Source organism: Aythya fuligula, chromosome Z, assembly GCF_009819795.1.
Source record: "Aythya fuligula isolate bAytFul2 chromosome Z, bAytFul2.pri, whole genome shotgun sequence".
NCBI lineage: Eukaryota > Metazoa > Chordata > Aves > Anseriformes > Anatidae > Aythya > Aythya fuligula.
In genome coordinates, this window is record NC_045593.1 from 18,785,330 (window position 1) to 18,804,345 (window position 19,016).

Genomic DNA, 19,016 nt, shown 5'->3' on the forward strand with positions numbered 1-19,016 from the left:
AAATAGAAGCTTGTAAATCTAGTCATGCCCATCTGGATTTATAGCCTTATAACTTTTTATGACTTCCAAGAATTCATTTGCACTCGCCTGCAAGGAAAAATGGAAAACCCAATCCCACTGTATTTACCACAACATTTCCTTGGAGTTAACCAAAAATAGTGAGTAGTAACAGATGGTAACTTATTATACAGTTTTGCTTCTTAGAACTAACAAACTGCAAATTAGGTTGTCATGCATATACACATTCTCTGTGAGCAAAGAAATAACTTTAAAAATATATGTATTGTTTCCACTTCCCTCCTTGTTCAATCTACATACCATTTCCTCTGGTCAGCTCTTTCCAAGACGTACCCACTGCCTGCCTTAGGTTTCCACAGTTCCATCTCTTACCTAGCGTGAGTTGCTCATCAGTTTCTTATGATTATAGCACACTGGTATGTGTGACCAGTGGCACACAAGGCAGTGGTGCAGTAGGCCACTAAAACTGGCCGCCTACCTCTCTACACAAATTGACAAGAGAGCAACTGCAGCACTAACACTGCTACAAGGCCAGAACAAAGCTCAAACTCATGCATCTCACCACCTCCCACCAAACCCTCCCACTTCAGACAAAAATTCACATTTAGTAATACAAACAAACTAGAATCATTACTACAGTACAATGAATATAAATGCATTACCTGTTTTCTGGTAAATTTGGTCAACTTTATTCCAGGAACACGAGAATTTTCAATATACCCATGCTTTGGCTGCTCAACTAAAATAAATTCACAGCTGAGTCCTGCAAAGTGTCTACTAGAAATTTTTAGATAGTCTTCCACCAGGGCTTTTGAGCCACCTTCAATTACTGTGAAGTTCTGTACTTCCAAGGGAATCACTCTGGGAATGATGTCTACAGAGACTTCTATTCCACTCACTGTTTGGACACCGTTGGTCACATCCAGAGAAAAATGGTCGTGTAGTTGGTCAGGAACTGTCTGCACATACTGAACCTTGCCCTCATCAACATCCTGCTGTGTGAAGGTCAGAACTGGCTTTTGGTCAGCACCAAGATAACTTCCTTCTGACGAAAATTTCCGAATGTATCCATGTACTGGAACCTGTCTTACTGTGAACACAATCTCAGATGAAGAGCTGTTTTCATGAGCAACCTAAATTTGAAAAACACACCCCAAGATCATTTAAACAGAAACACAAGAAATTATTTAATTATCTTCTGAATTTCTCATTTTTAACACTGGGATTATCAACCTAATTTTTGGCATCCCTGGTTTGGTTACAGGTATATCTGCACATTTCTAGTATGTAAAAATTCTTTAAGTACACAAGTGTTAAATGGCATGGGAGTGTTTTGTAACTCTGAATATGGTTTGTAAATTGTAAAAGGACACACTCTGTAGTTAACTAGTTGCCTGTAGACTTATTAACTGTAGACTCCTGCTTGAAATGAAGACTTCAGCCAGCACAGCAATGTGCTGCAGCAGCCCCCTCGTGGTGGTTACTGTAAGGCTACATGCAAACAATAGGGAGGAAGGTATTAACCAACAAAATACAATCTCTTGTTAATGATTTCATGTTTTTAAAGTCTTATATACAATCCTCCATGTTAATGGGGATAGCTCCAAATGGAATGAAATGAAATCCTTTCTTCCTTGGCATATTCCACCAGTTCAACTAATGACCATACATACAAATGGTTGCCACATCTATAGCAAATATACAAGTAAAGCATCTACAAATATTAACTTTCTCAAGCACCAGTATGTAACAGAGTCAAAGACTACAGTCAGTCCTTCTCTTTCTTTAACATAACTGATTTTCTTTCCTAGGAATGGATGTTAGCTAGTGTCAGTGTCCTTACAGAATCAAGCATCCAGAACAAAGACATGCTAGTGAAAACCAAAAAGAGTTAAAAATGAAAGACAGTTTTGGTGAGCAGAAAGAGTACAGATGCCGCAATCGCTGAGAAAGCAGAGGTGAACACTCCCTACAAGATTGGAGAAACAGACAACACAATTAACTAACTTAATACAGTTAACTTACCTGCAGCTTTCCTTTACTGATTTTAACTGGTTTTCCTTCTTCAACTAAGAGATTGTTATTGTTCACAATCCTCGGTGGCCACTGATGACTTTCCAAATATATGCGAACATGTACACCAGCATCCAGAAGGACATCTTTAGCACGGACTGTAAAGTTAAATGTGTCAATAAGGTTGTTGCTGTCATCATGCCTGTAAGTCACGTATCCCTTTATCAGATCAAGTTGAGTGAAGGAATCTGTCACTAAATTATTTACAAATATTCTTCCATATTTTGGGAAAGTGGATATCTCGTAGGTAATCTCATGATCATTTCTGATGTCTTGGTTTGTAACAGCACTTAGGTTAGCTGTTGTAACAATTTCTTCTTTTCCTTTTTGAACCAGCAGGCCCGTATTATTTGCCAACCTAACAAAAGGATCAGTGGCATTAACTTCTAGGAGGAAAGACGTATAGTGCTTGCCATCTGTCACAAAGAGCACAAAACGCCCAAAATCTGCACCACGGTGTATAAACAGAACTTGCTTTTGCTCCAGGTCTGCTTGCTTGAATTGGTAGAGCCTGTGCAATGTATCATTTGTTAGCACCAAATCCCCATTGGAAATGCCACGTCTAGCGTACAGCAACTGTCCATCGTCAAAGTCAGAATCAGGATCGTGATAGCAGAGGTCTGCCAAAGTTAACAATCGCTGACCATTTCTCACTACGTTAAATACTTTATCGACTACACGTACTGGTTTTTCGTCATTCTTCAGCTGGACAGAAATGTTGAATCTAATTTCTACTGACAAAGATCCTGCTTCTGGATCAAAGTTTGCCCACTCCCCTGGTTCTTCACTGAAAGCTCTGACAAGGAATTCATCAAACACTGTCTCAGAATCATCATGCACATACATAAGGCGCTTATCACTTATATCTTCACTAGTGAAAGAGGTGAGATTGTCATTACTCTCAAATGAACCTGAAAAATTAATGAGTTTTAATTTCCCATGCTTGGGAAACTTTAAAACTTTGTATTGTAAAGTTCTATTATCCAGTGTTTGCACAAACAATTTTGTACTTGTTATTAATTCTCCTTCACCTTCAGTAACAGTCAAGCCATTGTTAATCAACAAAACATTTCTGAAATCTGATTTGATGCAGACTTCGAATTCGTAGAAATTTGATTCCAGATATTTTGTTGAAATGAGGAATTTAAATGAATCACGTTTGTCTTCATGGTATCTACTGATTAACTCATACGCCACTTTTTGATCAGTAATATCTTTCTGGCTAAAGACTGAATGTTTTTTCAAAGGCTGGTCATTAAGCAGCATTTGTCCACTCTTTGGTAGGGATAGCAGTTTAAAATGAAGCTCGTCTTCAGGTATTTCTAGATCCGCAAGCACAGCAAAAAGATTATCTGAATTCAGGTACTTCTTTCTTGATTTTTCAATTTCTAGAGGAGTATATTTCACTAAGCTGTACCTTAGCCATTTCACTTGGACTGGAAACACATACTCTTCACTGATTCTGTTTCCTATGCTAACTCTGAATTTAAATTGGTCAGTCACATTGTCCTGCTGAATTTCTTTAAAAGTGCTACAGTATCTCACACGGCTGCGCTGAACAGAGCGTTGAGAAAAAGAGCTGGCTTGCTTCCATTCCCTGCTTGAATGCTGTCTTTGGACTTCCCCAAACTGGGGCGGCTCTGTGATCTCGTACCTTATCTCCAGCTCCTGCAGGTTGGCATTTGTTTCAACAGCCAGATGGCTAGGTGTGATCAGAGCTGCAGCACCCTGCAACAGTCTTATTCCTGAGCTGCTGACAACTTTGTAATCCAAAGGAACTGCCATGACACGTAACACAACAGTGTTGCTCACTTTCTCACCATCACTTGCCCTCAGAACAATCCTCGAGTTCTTGACACCTGTGTGAACAAATAAAATATTGCCTTTCCTTAAGTCCTCGTTAGAAAAAGTAGCAATAGCTTTTCCAGGATGCTTTGAGTTTTCTAAAAATCCCGCATCTGCATTCATACTTCCAAGAACTGAAAGACTGAGGTCCAGAGGATCTGTATCATTATCTAACACTTTTATCAGGTCACTAGTCAAACGTTTCTTTGAGTTCTCTAACAGAAGAAGTACATTTCCCTCAGGCAGTGTGATCTCAGGAGCATCATTTACTGGAATGATGGTAATGTCAAACACATACTGCTCATTTCCTTGCAAGTACGGGGGCAGGGTGTTTCTGCTGCTGGCAGAAATAGAGAAATTAAAATGATCAGAAGTGTCCTCCGAGCCACCATGGACGTACAGGATCTTCCCTTGCCACAGGTCCTGCACAGTAAATGCATTTACTTCCTGCACAGCTTCAGCATCCAATTTCAAGTTCCCATGTGAGGGTGGTTGCTTTATTTCAAAAAGAACTTGTGACTGATGGATCCCAAGTTTCTGAAAGTCTAAGTTGACTTTAATATGTTTAGATTCAAGTAAAGCTTGTCCACCCTCTTGCACAATCAAGTTACTCAGAACTAAAAGGTGACTTTTATCTCCCTGGCCCAGTGAGACAGAGCTTTGAGAAGACATGGAAAATGTGGGGGCTGCTTTCGCAGTAGGATATTTTAAAGCCATCTGTAAAGAAAGATTTGTATTAAAAGCACTTTCCGTTTCACATCCAGCTGAAATGTCCTTTGTTACCAGAACATTCTTCAGAGATTTCTTTTCTGAATTGACTTTTAGGTCTCTCAAGCAACCTTTGAAGGACCCTCCTCTGGCATACTTTCCAGACACTGAGGGTAGCTCTAACTTAATTGCTTCTGATCGTGTACTGTCATCTACACCACCTACAAAGAGAGACCCCTTCAGAAGCAGCTTGCTTTGTGGAGGGAATGATTTTTTCACAGTTTCTTCATCCAATGTCAGCTGTAAATATTCTGTGCTAAATTTCAGCTTCACATAGTGCCAATGACCATCATTGACTGGCATACGAGAGGAAAGCTGGGTTCTACTTTGATGTCTTCCAATACACGCTTTAATTAATCCATCTTCCATTTCCATTGCAATGAAATTTCCTGCTTGCCCAGGATGATAAAGCAGCAAGCCACGTGCAGCTGAGGTTTGCAGCGCATACTCCACAACTCCCTCACCATCAACATTCCACAATGGGAAAGAAACATAAGATCTGGAACTGAAGAAACTGATGGGTTCATCTTCACCTGCAAAGAATTCGTCACTGCATCCCACCGAAACTTCATGAATACTTTTAAAGCCAGGAGAAGGTCTCAGGGGCATCAGGATGTCTAGCTGATTAAATGACACGTCATCAATACATCCTCGGAAGTTGGGCAGTGCTCCAACAAGGTCAGGAATGTCAAGTTCACTAGTACCACCTACATAGAATCCATGATCAATATTTAAGTCGTAGAGAATTCCAGGCATTTTTGCACTTGTTCTATCATGCTTATCAACTACCAAGGCGATGTTGTCATGTTCATGATGCAGTTCAACCAGATGCCAAGCTAAATCATTCAGCTGAGATCTTTGCTGAGAACGCAGTACTCGTTCCCCCATGCCAAAGTTAATTCTCAGCTGCAAGAGACAGAATATTAAAAATACATCAAAATCCAATGTCGTATTTTTTACAATCATATATTCATATAGACTTGAACAGTTACTTTTCATAAATTTTCGTATTTAGCGTATCGTTTATAAAATGTAATTGGGAAAAAAAAAAATCCCATTAAAATTCAGTCTGGGTTTACCTGTCATCACAACATTGACTTGTATAATTGCAGAAGAGGGAATGAACTACACTCCAGTTCTGCTGAGACCAACAACTCCTGAGAACTCTTGTGACAATAATGTTTCAAGAACTTGCCTTGCAGAATAACTATTATTTGGAACCAACATTTCTAAGATGCTAACAGCATTAAATCTGAAATGTTGCCCTTACTGAACCCTCACGCCTTGAACAGCGATCTTGATCTTAAACCCAGAAATCTAAGAGGCTTCTAGATAACTAGCTTTTTAATAATTATCATTGTGAGAAGCACATACCATGTTTTGAAATTATCAATTATATTATACAAATTTTCCATTCTTTTTAACATAAGCTTCAGGAATTGTTACAGACAACAGCTTAAAGAAAACACTAAATAGAGGCTTTGCATTTCTTTTTTACCATAGCCACAAATCTTACCTGCACCCTTCCTGACTGTAGCTCCATCAAACAATAATCTCTCTTTCCAGCTGCAAGAAAGAGCATTCCATGTGGCTTGCTTGTTCGAAACCGCAACTGTAAAGTTGTCTGTGAGGATGTTTCTGCCTTCTTCAATGCCACATAGCTATCACCATAAAATGATACTAAAAGAAAGGAAAACAAGCAGATTTAGGTACACACACAGAATCTTGTCTATACATATATTAAAAACTCATATTAACTCTCTCTATATTTATTTATATATGTATAAAAATAGACCTCATATATTAAATTCATCCAGTTCAAGCAACTGGGTAAGAGCCCTGTGGCCATACCAGTGTGAACAAGAACTGAATATAGCCCATTATAGTATCTCCAACAATGATCATGGGGAATCATGGCAGAAGCATATTTAACATCTTCCTTCAAACACCGTCCTAGTTTCCAATTATTTTTCATTTCTGATGTTTTCATGAATTTGTCACAGTCTGCCTAAGTGCCACAGGATTTCTCCCTAAAGTACTCCTCTGGTTTCTCTTTGGCCTCATGTAAACATCTTCATCTTTAAGATGTTTCCCCATGTCTCTGTCAGAGACATCCTCTGTCACCTCTGATGAGAAGACCCACAGGTCTCCTAGCGCCTGCAGAACCATATCCTTTCAAATGCTCCCATCTGTCTTTCAGGCTGAAGAGTCCTAGCTTCATCTCTTGGTTCCTATATGCAGCCTTCAACCATCCCTGCTGTCCTGTTGCCCAGTCACTTGGTTTTGTATAGAACTCCTGCAATATTTCACTCTCTTCTCCCCTCTTTACTGCCCTGAAGTACAGTAAAATCAATTAACTTCCTCATTTGACTACTCACTGCCTTTGCCATCTCCTTTATTACTATACTGAACAGCACAAATTGCAAGAGTGACTCCTGCACAGCTCAGCTGTTAACTTCTCTCCTATGCAAAATATCATTTACCCTTTCTTCCTACCTTTTAATCTAAAACTTATCACTCAGTGCCATTTAGAATAACCAAATATGAAGTTGCAGAAAGACAATATTTTCCAGTGTGACACTGGGCAACAGTTTGGTGTTTAAACTGCACTTCCTTAAAAAGAAAAAAATAAATGTAAGCTAAAGCTTTTGCCCTCCACAAAACACTTCAGCGTCAGAATCCATCACTGAAGGTGGGACTGGAAACTCAACATCAGCCTAGGCACTGATCCAACACCAAAGGAGATCTTGGGCCAAGACCACCTACTGTGCCTTGGCGTGATTTCTGCTTCAGTACCCACCAAACTAGGCAGCATGTTATTACAATACAGGAATCAAGTTCATATTTTAGAATGATTTCTGGCTAAAACCACATTATGAGTGACCTCAAAATGACTCCAGTGCCACAGTTTTAGAAAAGGGGACGTTATGTCCTGCTCCATCTGATGTCACTTGTACCACCATGGAAAATAGGTGGAGTTCAACCAACAATACCATCCCCGAAAGCTCCCTTGACACCGTAACACATGCATTCAGCATATCATACAGGAAACAATTCCTTCAGACTGCGTGGGCAGACAATCCATTTTGCAATGTCAGTCCATGCCCCAAAGGGAAAAAGAAGGGTGGAAGCAGCTGAGAGTAAGAGTTTGATCTAGCTCAACTATGATTTCCCTTTGTGGGTATTTCTATGTGCTATAGATACAACAGAACAGAACAGCTCAGTTGGAAGGGACCCTCACAGAGCATCGAGTCCAACTGCCTGACCACTTCAGGGCTAACCAAATGTTAAAGCATACTGCTGAGAGCATTGTCCAAACACCTCCTGAGCACAGACAGGCATGGGGCATCAGCCACCTCTCTAGGAAGCCTGTCCCAGTGTTTGACCACCCTCATGGTAAATAATTTTTTCCTAATGTCCAGTCTGCACCTCCCCTGCTGCTGCTCTGCGCCTATCCTGCGCATCCTGCCATCAGGTACCAGGGGGAGAGACTGGCGTCTCCCAGCACAGATACACAAGGCCTCAGAAAACAGAGGTCAAATCATGTGGGACATAAATTTAAAGATCTGCTCAACCTGAGCTACCGGCTAATTTGTGGTCCCCATCTCCCTTCTTTCTCCACTAGAGCACACTCCCAACTCTGATTAGAAAAAACACACAGGGGCTACAAACCCTTCCTAATATTTCTATCATGACAAGTTACACTTACATGAAAACCGTAAGTTTTGAGAATTTTGTTTCAAGTAATTTTACTGAGTATTCCCGAACAGCTCCATCCGTAACAGCTTTCTTAGACGTAAACACAAGAAGCCAGGCCAGACACAGCAGAAGGCTTCAGAATCACACAGCAAGGACTTCACTCTTGTTACCCTGCAGAACCATTAGGCTGGCTCTTTGACCTTTCACTTAGCTTCTTCTCTCTGCTGTTGAAAAGATTACTGAATTCAACTACACTCTGCATTGCTTTTCTCTTGGTTTCTCTCCTCACTGTGCAAAGCAATCAAAGCCTCACCTCTTTTCCATTTCTAAAACTAATAGCCTCCAAAATGTACCTACAAGAAACGACCTCAAACAATCCACACAGTTATTACTTGTGTAGTGCACAAACATCCAAAACCAAAATCAAGACTAAAGACCTAAATGAAATAATGCTTTTTTTTCCACATTTTTCTGTATTGCTCATTTCAGACTCAATTTCATGTCTTCTCAGCAATGTATAAGGACGAACTGATCTTGGAATCGCAATCCAATGCTCACTTCACAACTGGAAGTAATTTAATGCAGGCTTCACATTGCTCAACACCTTTCAGTCTACACTGTTGGCAGGAAACAGCCAAATCCCTGCGTATCTCAACCATACCTTTCCTTACCTTCTACACTCTCGTCCCAAAAAAAGTTGTAAGAGAAGGCTTAGGCTTGGACCTGTAACCCAAAAAGGCTTTTATATTCATGCCAGAGGTTTTTCAGTTCACGTCAGTTGAAAAAGAGGGGCATTTAAAAGATGCTTTCCCTGCCACCTTTTGTATGAAAAACTTGAAATACACGATTTGATCTTCAAGCAGGGAAGAAAAAGACAACATTGCCATACAAGAGAGCATTTGGACAACGTTTTTGTCTTCAAAGTGTTCAGGAGGTATCAGTAAAAATACTTCCAGGCTTTATGAAAGTACAGCTTGAAGCCCCATTAAATGCCCTCAGTGATGCAATTTGAGGTAAACAGTGAGAGACACCTTCAGACTTAATGTGCTTCTGCTGTAACTAAGATGAAAAAAAAAGGGAATGAAACAACATGAGGTCCTGGCAAGGGACAGCAAGAGAATGGGCAGCAGCAGCGTGCAGGGTGTAAAGAACAACGGAGCCTTACTATGTCTAACTGCTTTGTTTTTTCTTCCTGGTACTGGATTGCAGAGTTGTACCAAAGGATGTGATAACCACCAAACGTCCCTAGATGCAGGCTGAACTGCTCCTTCTACACTGTGCAGGTCCCAACTTTTTTTCTGTTAAGCTAGAGGCAAAACAGCATGCAACCTCACGCACAGATATAATAGGAAGTCTCTACCCTGGGAGAGAATTTGAGTGATGGAAGCAAGTGTTCAGAGACTATGAATACCAAATTTAAGCTGATGTGATATTAATAACTTTTAAAAGCTCTGCTTCTTCTGATTGTACAGCACAAGTGAAGACATTGAAAAGGAAGATGCTTTCAGAGAAAGTGTACCAAATTCCATGTATCTAGTATAAGAAAATTCTTACAGCTCTCCACCAGAAAACAAAGCAGAATGAAGGATTAAATGCATCTGCAAGTATTGCACATGGTCTGCACTACAAACATGCCTAAAGCTGGCCCACAGAAACAAACAACCTCTCTAGCCGCTTCCAGGTAACAGAGCTTCACATCCAGGTCCAAGAATCCAGCCAGTGCACCACCAGAAGAGATGTCAGTCCTCCCCAAAGTGAATTCCATAGTGTCCAAAATACCGACTCTACTCCCATAAGATTTTGTAGCATATTTTAGCGTATTTTGTTTGTGCTGAGGTAGCCAGAACCATTTATCAGAACAACTGGAGTGAAGCAATTCATTCACATGCTGCAAGTATCCTTTCCAAAATTTTGTGATTTGTGTGTTTATTTTCATATCCAGTTGTATTTCCTTTCACCTCAAAGCTGCCATTAGTACATCTCAAATCGCTGTGACTACAGGAGAAGCCTAATACAAGAGTACATAAAAAAAATTCAGAGAAATAAATACTGGGCTCCAACACCATTACACAATTATTTAAAAGTTTGTTAGTAATTTATACTAAACCTTTTGAATTATACACCTGCTGAGTGATGTGAAAAAGATGATAAATTAGGATAAAGTGAAGTGTTTGTTAAATGAAGCAATCTTCACTGAAAAATAATCCATTCAGGCAGAATATTCTTACTAACATTCTCCAGCATGACTAACAACTTCTTGCAACTTTTGGAAAGGTTTACATATAATTTATAGTATATCAGTGATAAAAATCACTATTTTTAAAAAAATATAATACAAATAGTAAAAGAAATAACCATTAAAGTAAACCATAGGTTTCATGGAGTTCTCAAGAGCTGCATCAAGTGGTAAGACAAGAGGAAATGGCCTTAAGTTGCAGTAGGGGAGGTTTAGGTTGGGTACTAGGAAACATGTTTTCACTGAAAGGGTTGTAAGGCATTGGAACAGGCTGCCCAGGGAAGCAGCTGAGTCACCATCCCTGGAGGTCTTCAGAAAACGTGTAGATGTAGTGCTCAGTGACATGGTTTAGAGGTGGAGTTGGCAGTGCTAGGTTAAAGGTTGGACTAGATCATCTTAGTGTTTTTTTCCAAACTAGGTGATACTCTGATTCTAGATCATTCTGGTTATTCAAAGCTCTCTCAAACTACAAGCTAGAAAAATAAAAAATGACACCAAATACTTTCTTAAAGTAATTTCCCATTTGTTTTTTGCTTCTGATAGGTAATGAAGAAGAATCAGATCAGTAGCTGATTTTTCTCACATTCCTGATTGAAACCTGGCCTTATGTTAGAAAAACTTATTGTCTGTGTGTCCGCCCATTAAAACTAGATTGAACAGGCTTAAGAATACCAACCAGAACATCATTAGCCTGATGAAATGAATAATACCCTTACACAGGTGTAATCTGATATTGATGATAATGCTCTTTTACAGTGAATCTCAATGTCTCTCTCTCTTGCAGAGAGAGGAAAATGTGAACCTCTTTCCAGCCTGATTCAGCAGCACTCACTAGTAATCACCTGGAAAAATAATCACAAAACATATCCTCACAATTAAAAATACACTCCTGTCTTCTTCATTTGATCTTACAGCTGGATGGAACCATATTTAAAATATTCCATTTTTAACCAAGAACTTGCTGCATCATAGATATGATCTAATTCAACCAGTGAGATGGAAAAACATTATAGGCACCACTGAATATCTTAGGTCATACGGCTTGCTTACAGATCTTTGGTGGGAAACTGGTTAAAAACCTTGTTCTAAACAAGGGGGAGAGAATATAAACTTTAGTCTCTCAGCATTCAGGTGCACTTCTTCCAAATATGCCTGATGATTAAATTACATGGAGATATTCATTGCTTCCTTCTCTCTTTAGCAAGGTTGCCTGAATGCTTTTGTGGTACCGTGTCTAAAAAGTACAAACATATTTCATTATTAAAATGCTTGTGTTCTGCTCCACTTGAAAGGTATGCAAAGATCACACCTGCACAAGCAGCCCAGGGGTGATCAAAATATTAATCAGGAGAAAAAAAGGAAAAAAAAAAAAAAAAACACAGAAGCTGTCAAACTGCACTTTGGAGGATGCATTTATTAAAGACCTGAAAGCAGAAGACATTCTGATACTTACAAATACCATGGCATGGGACTGTTGGGTTAATGTTGGAAGTGCCTCTTCCCAGATCACACAGTCTAAACTACATTCTCCAACACACAGTCCTGATACTTCATAGAACAGGAGTTTGGTTAATGAAATTTTGCTATGAGGACAAACAGAAGAAATAATGCAGCAGAATGACAGAAAGCAAACAGAGAGCCAAAGGATACTTCATAATGGAGAAGCACAACTTCTTTTGCTTCTTATTCAAGCTAGTAGCAGATGACATTGACAGCACTTCAGGGGCACAGGAAGAATGGACATGGAAAAGGACTGCCAGATTTGCTGGGAAAGCCATTTACAGGTAATGTAACCATAGTGCTGAAGTGAATTCTCAGGGCTGATTCACACTTTACCACTGGTAGATTTAGAGTTAGATTTTGTGGGTAAATCAAATGCTAGTAAGAGTCTGCAAACCTCTGATTCTTGCATGTAATGCAAAACGTACACAGTGAGACACATCCCTGTGTTGCATCCACATGTGCTTCACACACCAGATTTCCAGATAAAAGATAGTCCTATAGCTGAAGCGCTGAACATCAAATGAACAAAGGTAAAATGTTAATTTCTGGTTCCATCAAAGAAACATGCCAAAGAATAGTGCGAACCACTTAACAACCTAATTTCAGTTTACTGCCTAAAAGTTGTTAGCGCTTTGTTTTCCTTCCATCCTCAAATTGTTTTTCAGTTCCTCTCTAAGATCTTTGGGACAAGAATCTCTCTACCTCTGAGCATGGCTACAGTTATAACAGCAACTGTAGTAAAGAGACAAGAGCTAGATTTTGACACATGGTCCTGGTACAGATGCCAGCCCACATGGGATGGTAGAGATCTGCATGACAGCTCTGCTGAAGCATCCTACATTGCTGCACTTGGGCTAGCACAAGCAGCAGGCTGTGATTCTGACATCCTACCTTGCAATCTGGAAATGTTCCCTGCAGCCCTGTATTTACCGTGCACTGCCCGGAATGCTGGGCACGGACAGCTCTTACCACAACAGTGAGGCATGAAGTGGTTTGTCAACTTCTCAAAGTACTGTTTGCAAAACCATACTGGTTGGCCTGATATTGCTGCCAGTAAAATCACTGACAAAACCCTTAGACCATGACATTTATGAAAATGCTACTAGCACTAGAGAAATTTCAGTGGCAATCTGATCTCCCAGACATCTGTGATAACTCAAATAACTGTGAGCAATAAAATATCCTCCCTACTCTGCATACAGACTTCTTGTCCATGAAACCTGCAAGAACACTGTTTAGAGCACCATACATTGAAATCCTCTTGCAAAAAGACAAGGGAGGTATAAGAACTGAAGATTTTTTTAAATTACAATTAAACATTAGGCATTAGTTCCTAACTAGTCTACTGATCTAGAGAAAACATTCACAGTACAGTCATAGACAGTGAGACACTTGTAATTTTTAAGGAAAGGGAGTTATAGCAATTAGTTCCTGTCGCATGGGATTGCAAAGCATACTAGACAGGTCAATTCTGCAACTGTTCACTGGTCAAATATTGAAGTGGATATTTAAATAGCAAATCTGATTATCATTCCTTGGTGCTGTAATTACAGTTCACTGGAAGATGAAAACAAATAAATTTCAAACTTCAGCTTTTGGCTGTGCCAGTGGTTTTGGTGACAGCTCTAGAGTAGCACGTCTATTTGCACCACCGTCAGGAAGAGCGGCGGGCCCTTGGCATGTGTGGGAAGCCAGACATCAGCTCAATTTGGATGCCAAAACCCGGCACCCATTGTCACTGCTTGGTAATGAACATCGAGGCTTCTTGCAAGCCAAAACGGGGGAAGGAAACACAGGGTATACCCTTGCACATGCCATAGAGCTTTTCTCACGGCACGTAACTTCAGTCATACTCACGACTGTTAAAAAAAGAATTTTACGCCAGTTGCTTGCTATTTGTTTGTATTAAAAAAACTCTGGGACTCCGTCAAGTCCCGGCATCAACCCTGCAGCTGGCAAAAAGCGAATCATGCCTCAGCTGGCAGGCTCGGCCTCCCCTTAGCAGAAACACCTTCCCCTCGCCCCCAAAAGCTGCTGCTGTCGAAAACAAAGCTATTTCTGCACGCCTACCGCCAGGTAAGCCCGGCTGCTCCCACCACAGGCCTCACACTCCGGGGGCTGGGTGCGGGGCTCGCCCCGCCGCAGCCCCCGCCCGAGCCTCCAGCCCCGCGGGGCGCCCCTCCATGGGGGCTCCCCTCCCGCAGGCGCAGCCCCCAGCGCCTCCCTCCCCCTCAACCAGCGCCCTGCCGGCCTGCCCGGAGCCCGGCGGCTGCCCGCGGCATGGCGGCAGCCCCTACCTGCGAGGGCCGGCCGGCCGGCGGCCAGCAGCAGCAGCAGGAGCAGCAGCGCCGCCAGCAGCGGGGCGCTGGTCCCGGCCGCCATGCCGCGGACCGGCCGGGCAGCACCGCCCGCCCCGAGCAACCGGGGGCCCGGCACGGAGCTCGCCGCCCTCCCCCTGCCCCCAGTCCCGCCTCCCGCTACAGAAACACGGCGGGGGCGGCACCGGGAGGGTTGGAGGGCCGGCCCCGGGGCTGCCACAGGCGTCCTGTGGAGTAGGGGTGGCTCCGCGCGGTGTGTTCCCATAGTTTTGTTTCACTTCAAGCACTCAGGTGACGTTGCGGGGCTCGGCGGCGGTCCCCGGGTTGTCCCAGCAGAGCACAGGAGGAGAAGGGTGTGAAGCCCTGTGCAGAGCACTCAGCGTTGTGGTTGTGTCCAACACTTCTCTCAAAGTCTGCTGCCATCACTGCATCCCTCAGGCTGGAAGCACTCACGGTGGTCAGCACACAAGGTGGTCAGCACTCCCACATGTGGCCTTGTCCCCACGCAATTCCAAGCGTCTGTTCTGGTGTCCCCTCCAGATCACTCCTAACAAGATCATAGAAGGTTGGAAAAGACCTTCAAGATCATCACGTCCAACCATCACCCTACCACTAATGTCACTGTCACCCACTAAACCACGTCCCTAATCACCATGTCCAACCTTTAGGCCCCCTTGGTTCTCCACCTTTAACCAGCTGTCAGGATATGTGACCCATTAGCCACAGACCTGGGAATAATTAACTATCAGACCCGGGAATGGATGGCACACACAGCCCTGGTGTTGTAGGAGAGTTGTATTAAGCACACCATGTGGCTCAGTAAGCATTTCACCTGTAATTTTTATGGTTTCATTTTGTTTCAAAAATTTAGTTTTGGATTGCTAATTCTCTGATGGCACTGTATGACTCGGATCCTTACATCTAAAATTGATAAACTATGGTTTTTGTACTTCAGAAAACTATTTAAGTATAAATAAATTAAACCGTACACTGATCAAATACTCTAGTGAGGGTGCTATATGCATACAAGGAAAAGAAGTCTGAAATGGACGTATAACAGGTAATAAACAGCACATCACAGTGCCTTTAAAGTCCCTTCAAAGAACAGAAGGAAGTACTCTAGATATGTTGTACTTGTACCCTTGTAAATACTATTGCCTTTTGTAATTGTGAAATAAGAAGTCTTATCTACAGCTTTCTTACTAATTCTTTTTGTACCAGATACGGGCTATAACTACAATCATACTTGCATAAAGAAGTAAGTCATATTTTGTTGTAGAATGAATATACAGCAGGTAGACAAAACAAAGTGAAATTATTATAAGCTGTACAGAACTTAAACTAGACAGAGGAAATTCTGCATTTTGCACCTTATCAGTGGTGCCCTGTACTTGAAAGCACAAGGTTCTAGTTTAATTTTTTTTTTTAAGAGCATACTTGAACTACTTGTGTATAAGCCACTTATCATACTTAATTCAAATATGCAGACATACCCTTGGTTGCATACATCATCCATGCCAGGAACAGCCTTGCAGTCATAAAATTTTCTCTGATATAATCAGCTGGCAGGGTGCTTTCTAATGTGTCTCAACAGGTCAGTTGTTTTTTTAACTTGTTACTCCACTTACACATAGAACTGGAATTTGTGAGATGAAATGTTACACTAAATAAGCAGAATAAGTAACCTAGATAATATTCCAAGGCTTCAGAAATAAGAAAAGTTGTGATGGAATGAATCTCTTCTGGGTCAGCCGTCTGGTTCCTCTCTTCCTTTGAGGTTTGTAGTCATCATTTAGTCTAGATTTTCCTTAGAAATTTTTGGCAGGCTTTGCTGTCTTCACAATTTTAGAATAATGTACTTGGGTGGAAGCCATGTCCGGTGGGAAATCATAGGGAGTGATCTTCACCCAGATATTATTTAACAGATTATTAAAAATCTCAAAGGCAGAGACCTGATAAACTTATTTCTTTTCAGACTGGTGCTCTAAGAAGATTTGTGCAAACCTTGAGAAGGAGATTCTAAAAATGTATCAAGAGAGTCCAAGACGCAAACCAGAAGGTCAAAAGCAAAAAGGATATAACATGGAATAAAGATCCATAATGTGTCTGAAGCTGGAAAAGCAGGACTGCAGGTGTGTGTCAGTGAAACTCTGTGCTTCTGATGGAAAACCTTGGGGAAAAAATTGCTTTTGCACTGACCATGTATTGCACAGGTATGACAATGTATCCCCAGTTAGGGATATTTGTCTTCTCTAACTAGGTTAGAAGAAAGGTAGTGCTGAGCAAGACATTTGGATGAGAGGCAAGAGACAGGTAAAATGGCAGTATCCTGTACGTGCAGAGGTGTAGAACTAGACATTATTTTTAAATACTTTGTGATTCGTGTCATAGGATGAAATTGGAGGACATGATACATTTGTTTTAAGGTATGTACAATTTAAAGTCTATTCCACATTGTAGTTACACTGATACAGTCACAAAAATATACTCAGTCAGTTAATGTGGTCTGTACCTCTACTGAGTAACTCTGCAATCACTGAACTAATTTTGTCATTAAATTGACATTTTTTAGTATGCTCATTTTGACATTACTTCTTGTCCAAAGAAAAGTAATCCACTCTGATGTATGAGAAAGTTCAGCCTGGAGAAGAGAAGGCTCAGTGGGAATCTCATCAATGGGTACAAACATCTGATAGCAGTGTGTGCAGAATAAGGAGCCAGACTTAGCGGTATCCAGTGGAAAGATAAAAGGCAATGGGGAAAAAAATGAAATAATGGAAATTCTATTTAAATACAAGAATCTTTCTCACATTGAGGGTGGTCGAACGCTGGAACAGGTTTCCCGGAGAGACTCCATCCTTAGTGATGTTCAAAACTTTGTAGGGCACAGCCCTGAAAAACCTGATGTAGGTGACCCTAGTTTGAGAAGAGGAATCGGACAAGATAGCCTCCAGAAGTGCCTTCCAGCCTCTGCTGTCCTGTGATGCTGTGACTCAGGCAGACACTTCATGGCCATGTAAAGCAGGTATTAAGAGACTTCTGAGAAAAGAAAGGCCACATTCTGACAAAGGCCCAAGTGACCTATAGCTTTAATCCACATTTTCTTATGTCCTTCAGGAGTTCCCAAAAAGTCCTACTTGTTTTCAGTGAGACTTGTGTGTTGTGTTTTTTTTTTTTTTAAGAAGTGTAAATCTGAATTCTTCTTTGATTTTAAGCCTTGCATCCTTAGTTCCTGAAAAGCTTTTATTTATTTATTTTTGTTTATTGGTAGGTTTGGTTTGTTGGTTTGGTTTGTGTTTTTGTTTATTTGTTTTGTTTTTATCATCTTTGGCATTTATTACTTAGGATTTTTTGTCTTCAAAGTGCAACAGGACTTGTTCTCTAAACAAATTCCTGGTCATGCAGTCAGACGGGCAGAAATCCAGTATGTAATTTTTTCTGTTTTCTGTTTGTTCTTCCTCATCTGTAGGATTGTTACTGTATGCCAAATGGATATCCTGTAGTCTTGACCTCCATGTGGAATATTTCTGTGAAAATACAAAAAATTTTCCAGCTAGTAAATAAATTCTTTCCTATTAATATCGGAGGTAAGCTTGCCTGCAGGTGACAGTCAGTCAGTCTATCGGTTAAAGCAGAATGCGTGGTATTACTGAGCTCTATAATACCCTGCACATCATTTCCTTTCTATCAATTCCTTTCTATCAGATTTGGTTGGATAAAGATTTTACTGAGAAGAAAGCAGTTTCACGCCATACCAGAAACTACCTTAGAAATTAGTTTCTATTCAACAATACTCTTTGCAAATTGCTGCTGCAGCCAAGACTTTCTTAGGGTCCTCATAGGTTTTAGACCAATTTCAGAAGCCAAAACTGTCCCCAAATTTTGAAGAAAAAAAAATATATATCAAATTTCGTTGGTTTTGGTTAAATTATGCTGATATGACAGTAGTGTAATTATAACAAACACTGAGAAGACAAATATTAATTATTCTGATGGGAAAGATTGAACGCTGCCTGCAAGCAGTTAGGAGATGTTCTGCCCTAATAACTTCAAGATTTCCTGCTAAACAGAAGAAATTAATAATCTTTAGAAAAAAACAGTGGAAAATGAATAATTTATTGTATTAAAATGGCTTTTTTTATTATTATTTCAGTCTTAATTTTAATTTAACACTGTATCAGGTGGCAAATATTCACTTGGATTTTCTGAGTGAGGGGTCAACACTGTGGACTGAAGCTTTGAGGCATGTTAGACACAAGTTACTGATGTATGCTCCGTAGTCATCAAAAACAGACACAGACACAGAACTCTAGTGGTCCATGCAGTTCCATAAAGAGCTTGGCTGTAAAGACACTAGAGGGAGTCCTGAGGCTGCAATATAATCTTATTCCTGTTATTTCTTAAGTAAATAGTACCTTATAAATAAAAATGTTGTTGAAATACAGCTTCTGGGAAAAATGAAGAGGGTTCAATTCAAGTAGGATCAAATGGTATTCAAATTCTAAATTCCAAGTTTTCCAATGATTCATTTACTAAGCCAAGTGAATTTAAAAAGG

At 40.7% G+C, this 19,016-nt stretch overlaps 1 protein-coding gene across 1 annotated transcript in view; it reads right to left on the minus strand.

Moving 5' to 3' along the window:
- The window catches only part of LOC116500794 (chondroitin sulfate proteoglycan 4-like), a 37,003-nt gene extending 22,479 nt beyond the window's left edge, over positions 1 to 14,524 (minus strand). Inside the window, exons 1-4 of the mRNA XM_032206045.1 lie at positions 14,440 to 14,524; positions 6,221 to 6,384; positions 2,044 to 5,610; positions 681 to 1,151 (exon numbers count right to left, since the gene is read on the minus strand). Coding sequence (XP_032061936.1) covers positions 681 to 1,151; positions 2,044 to 5,610; positions 6,221 to 6,384; positions 14,440 to 14,524 — 4,287 coding nt within the window. The remainder of the gene's footprint in view (positions 1 to 680; positions 1,152 to 2,043; positions 5,611 to 6,220; positions 6,385 to 14,439) is intronic.
- Between the last annotated feature and the right edge of the window lie 4,492 nt (positions 14,525 to 19,016).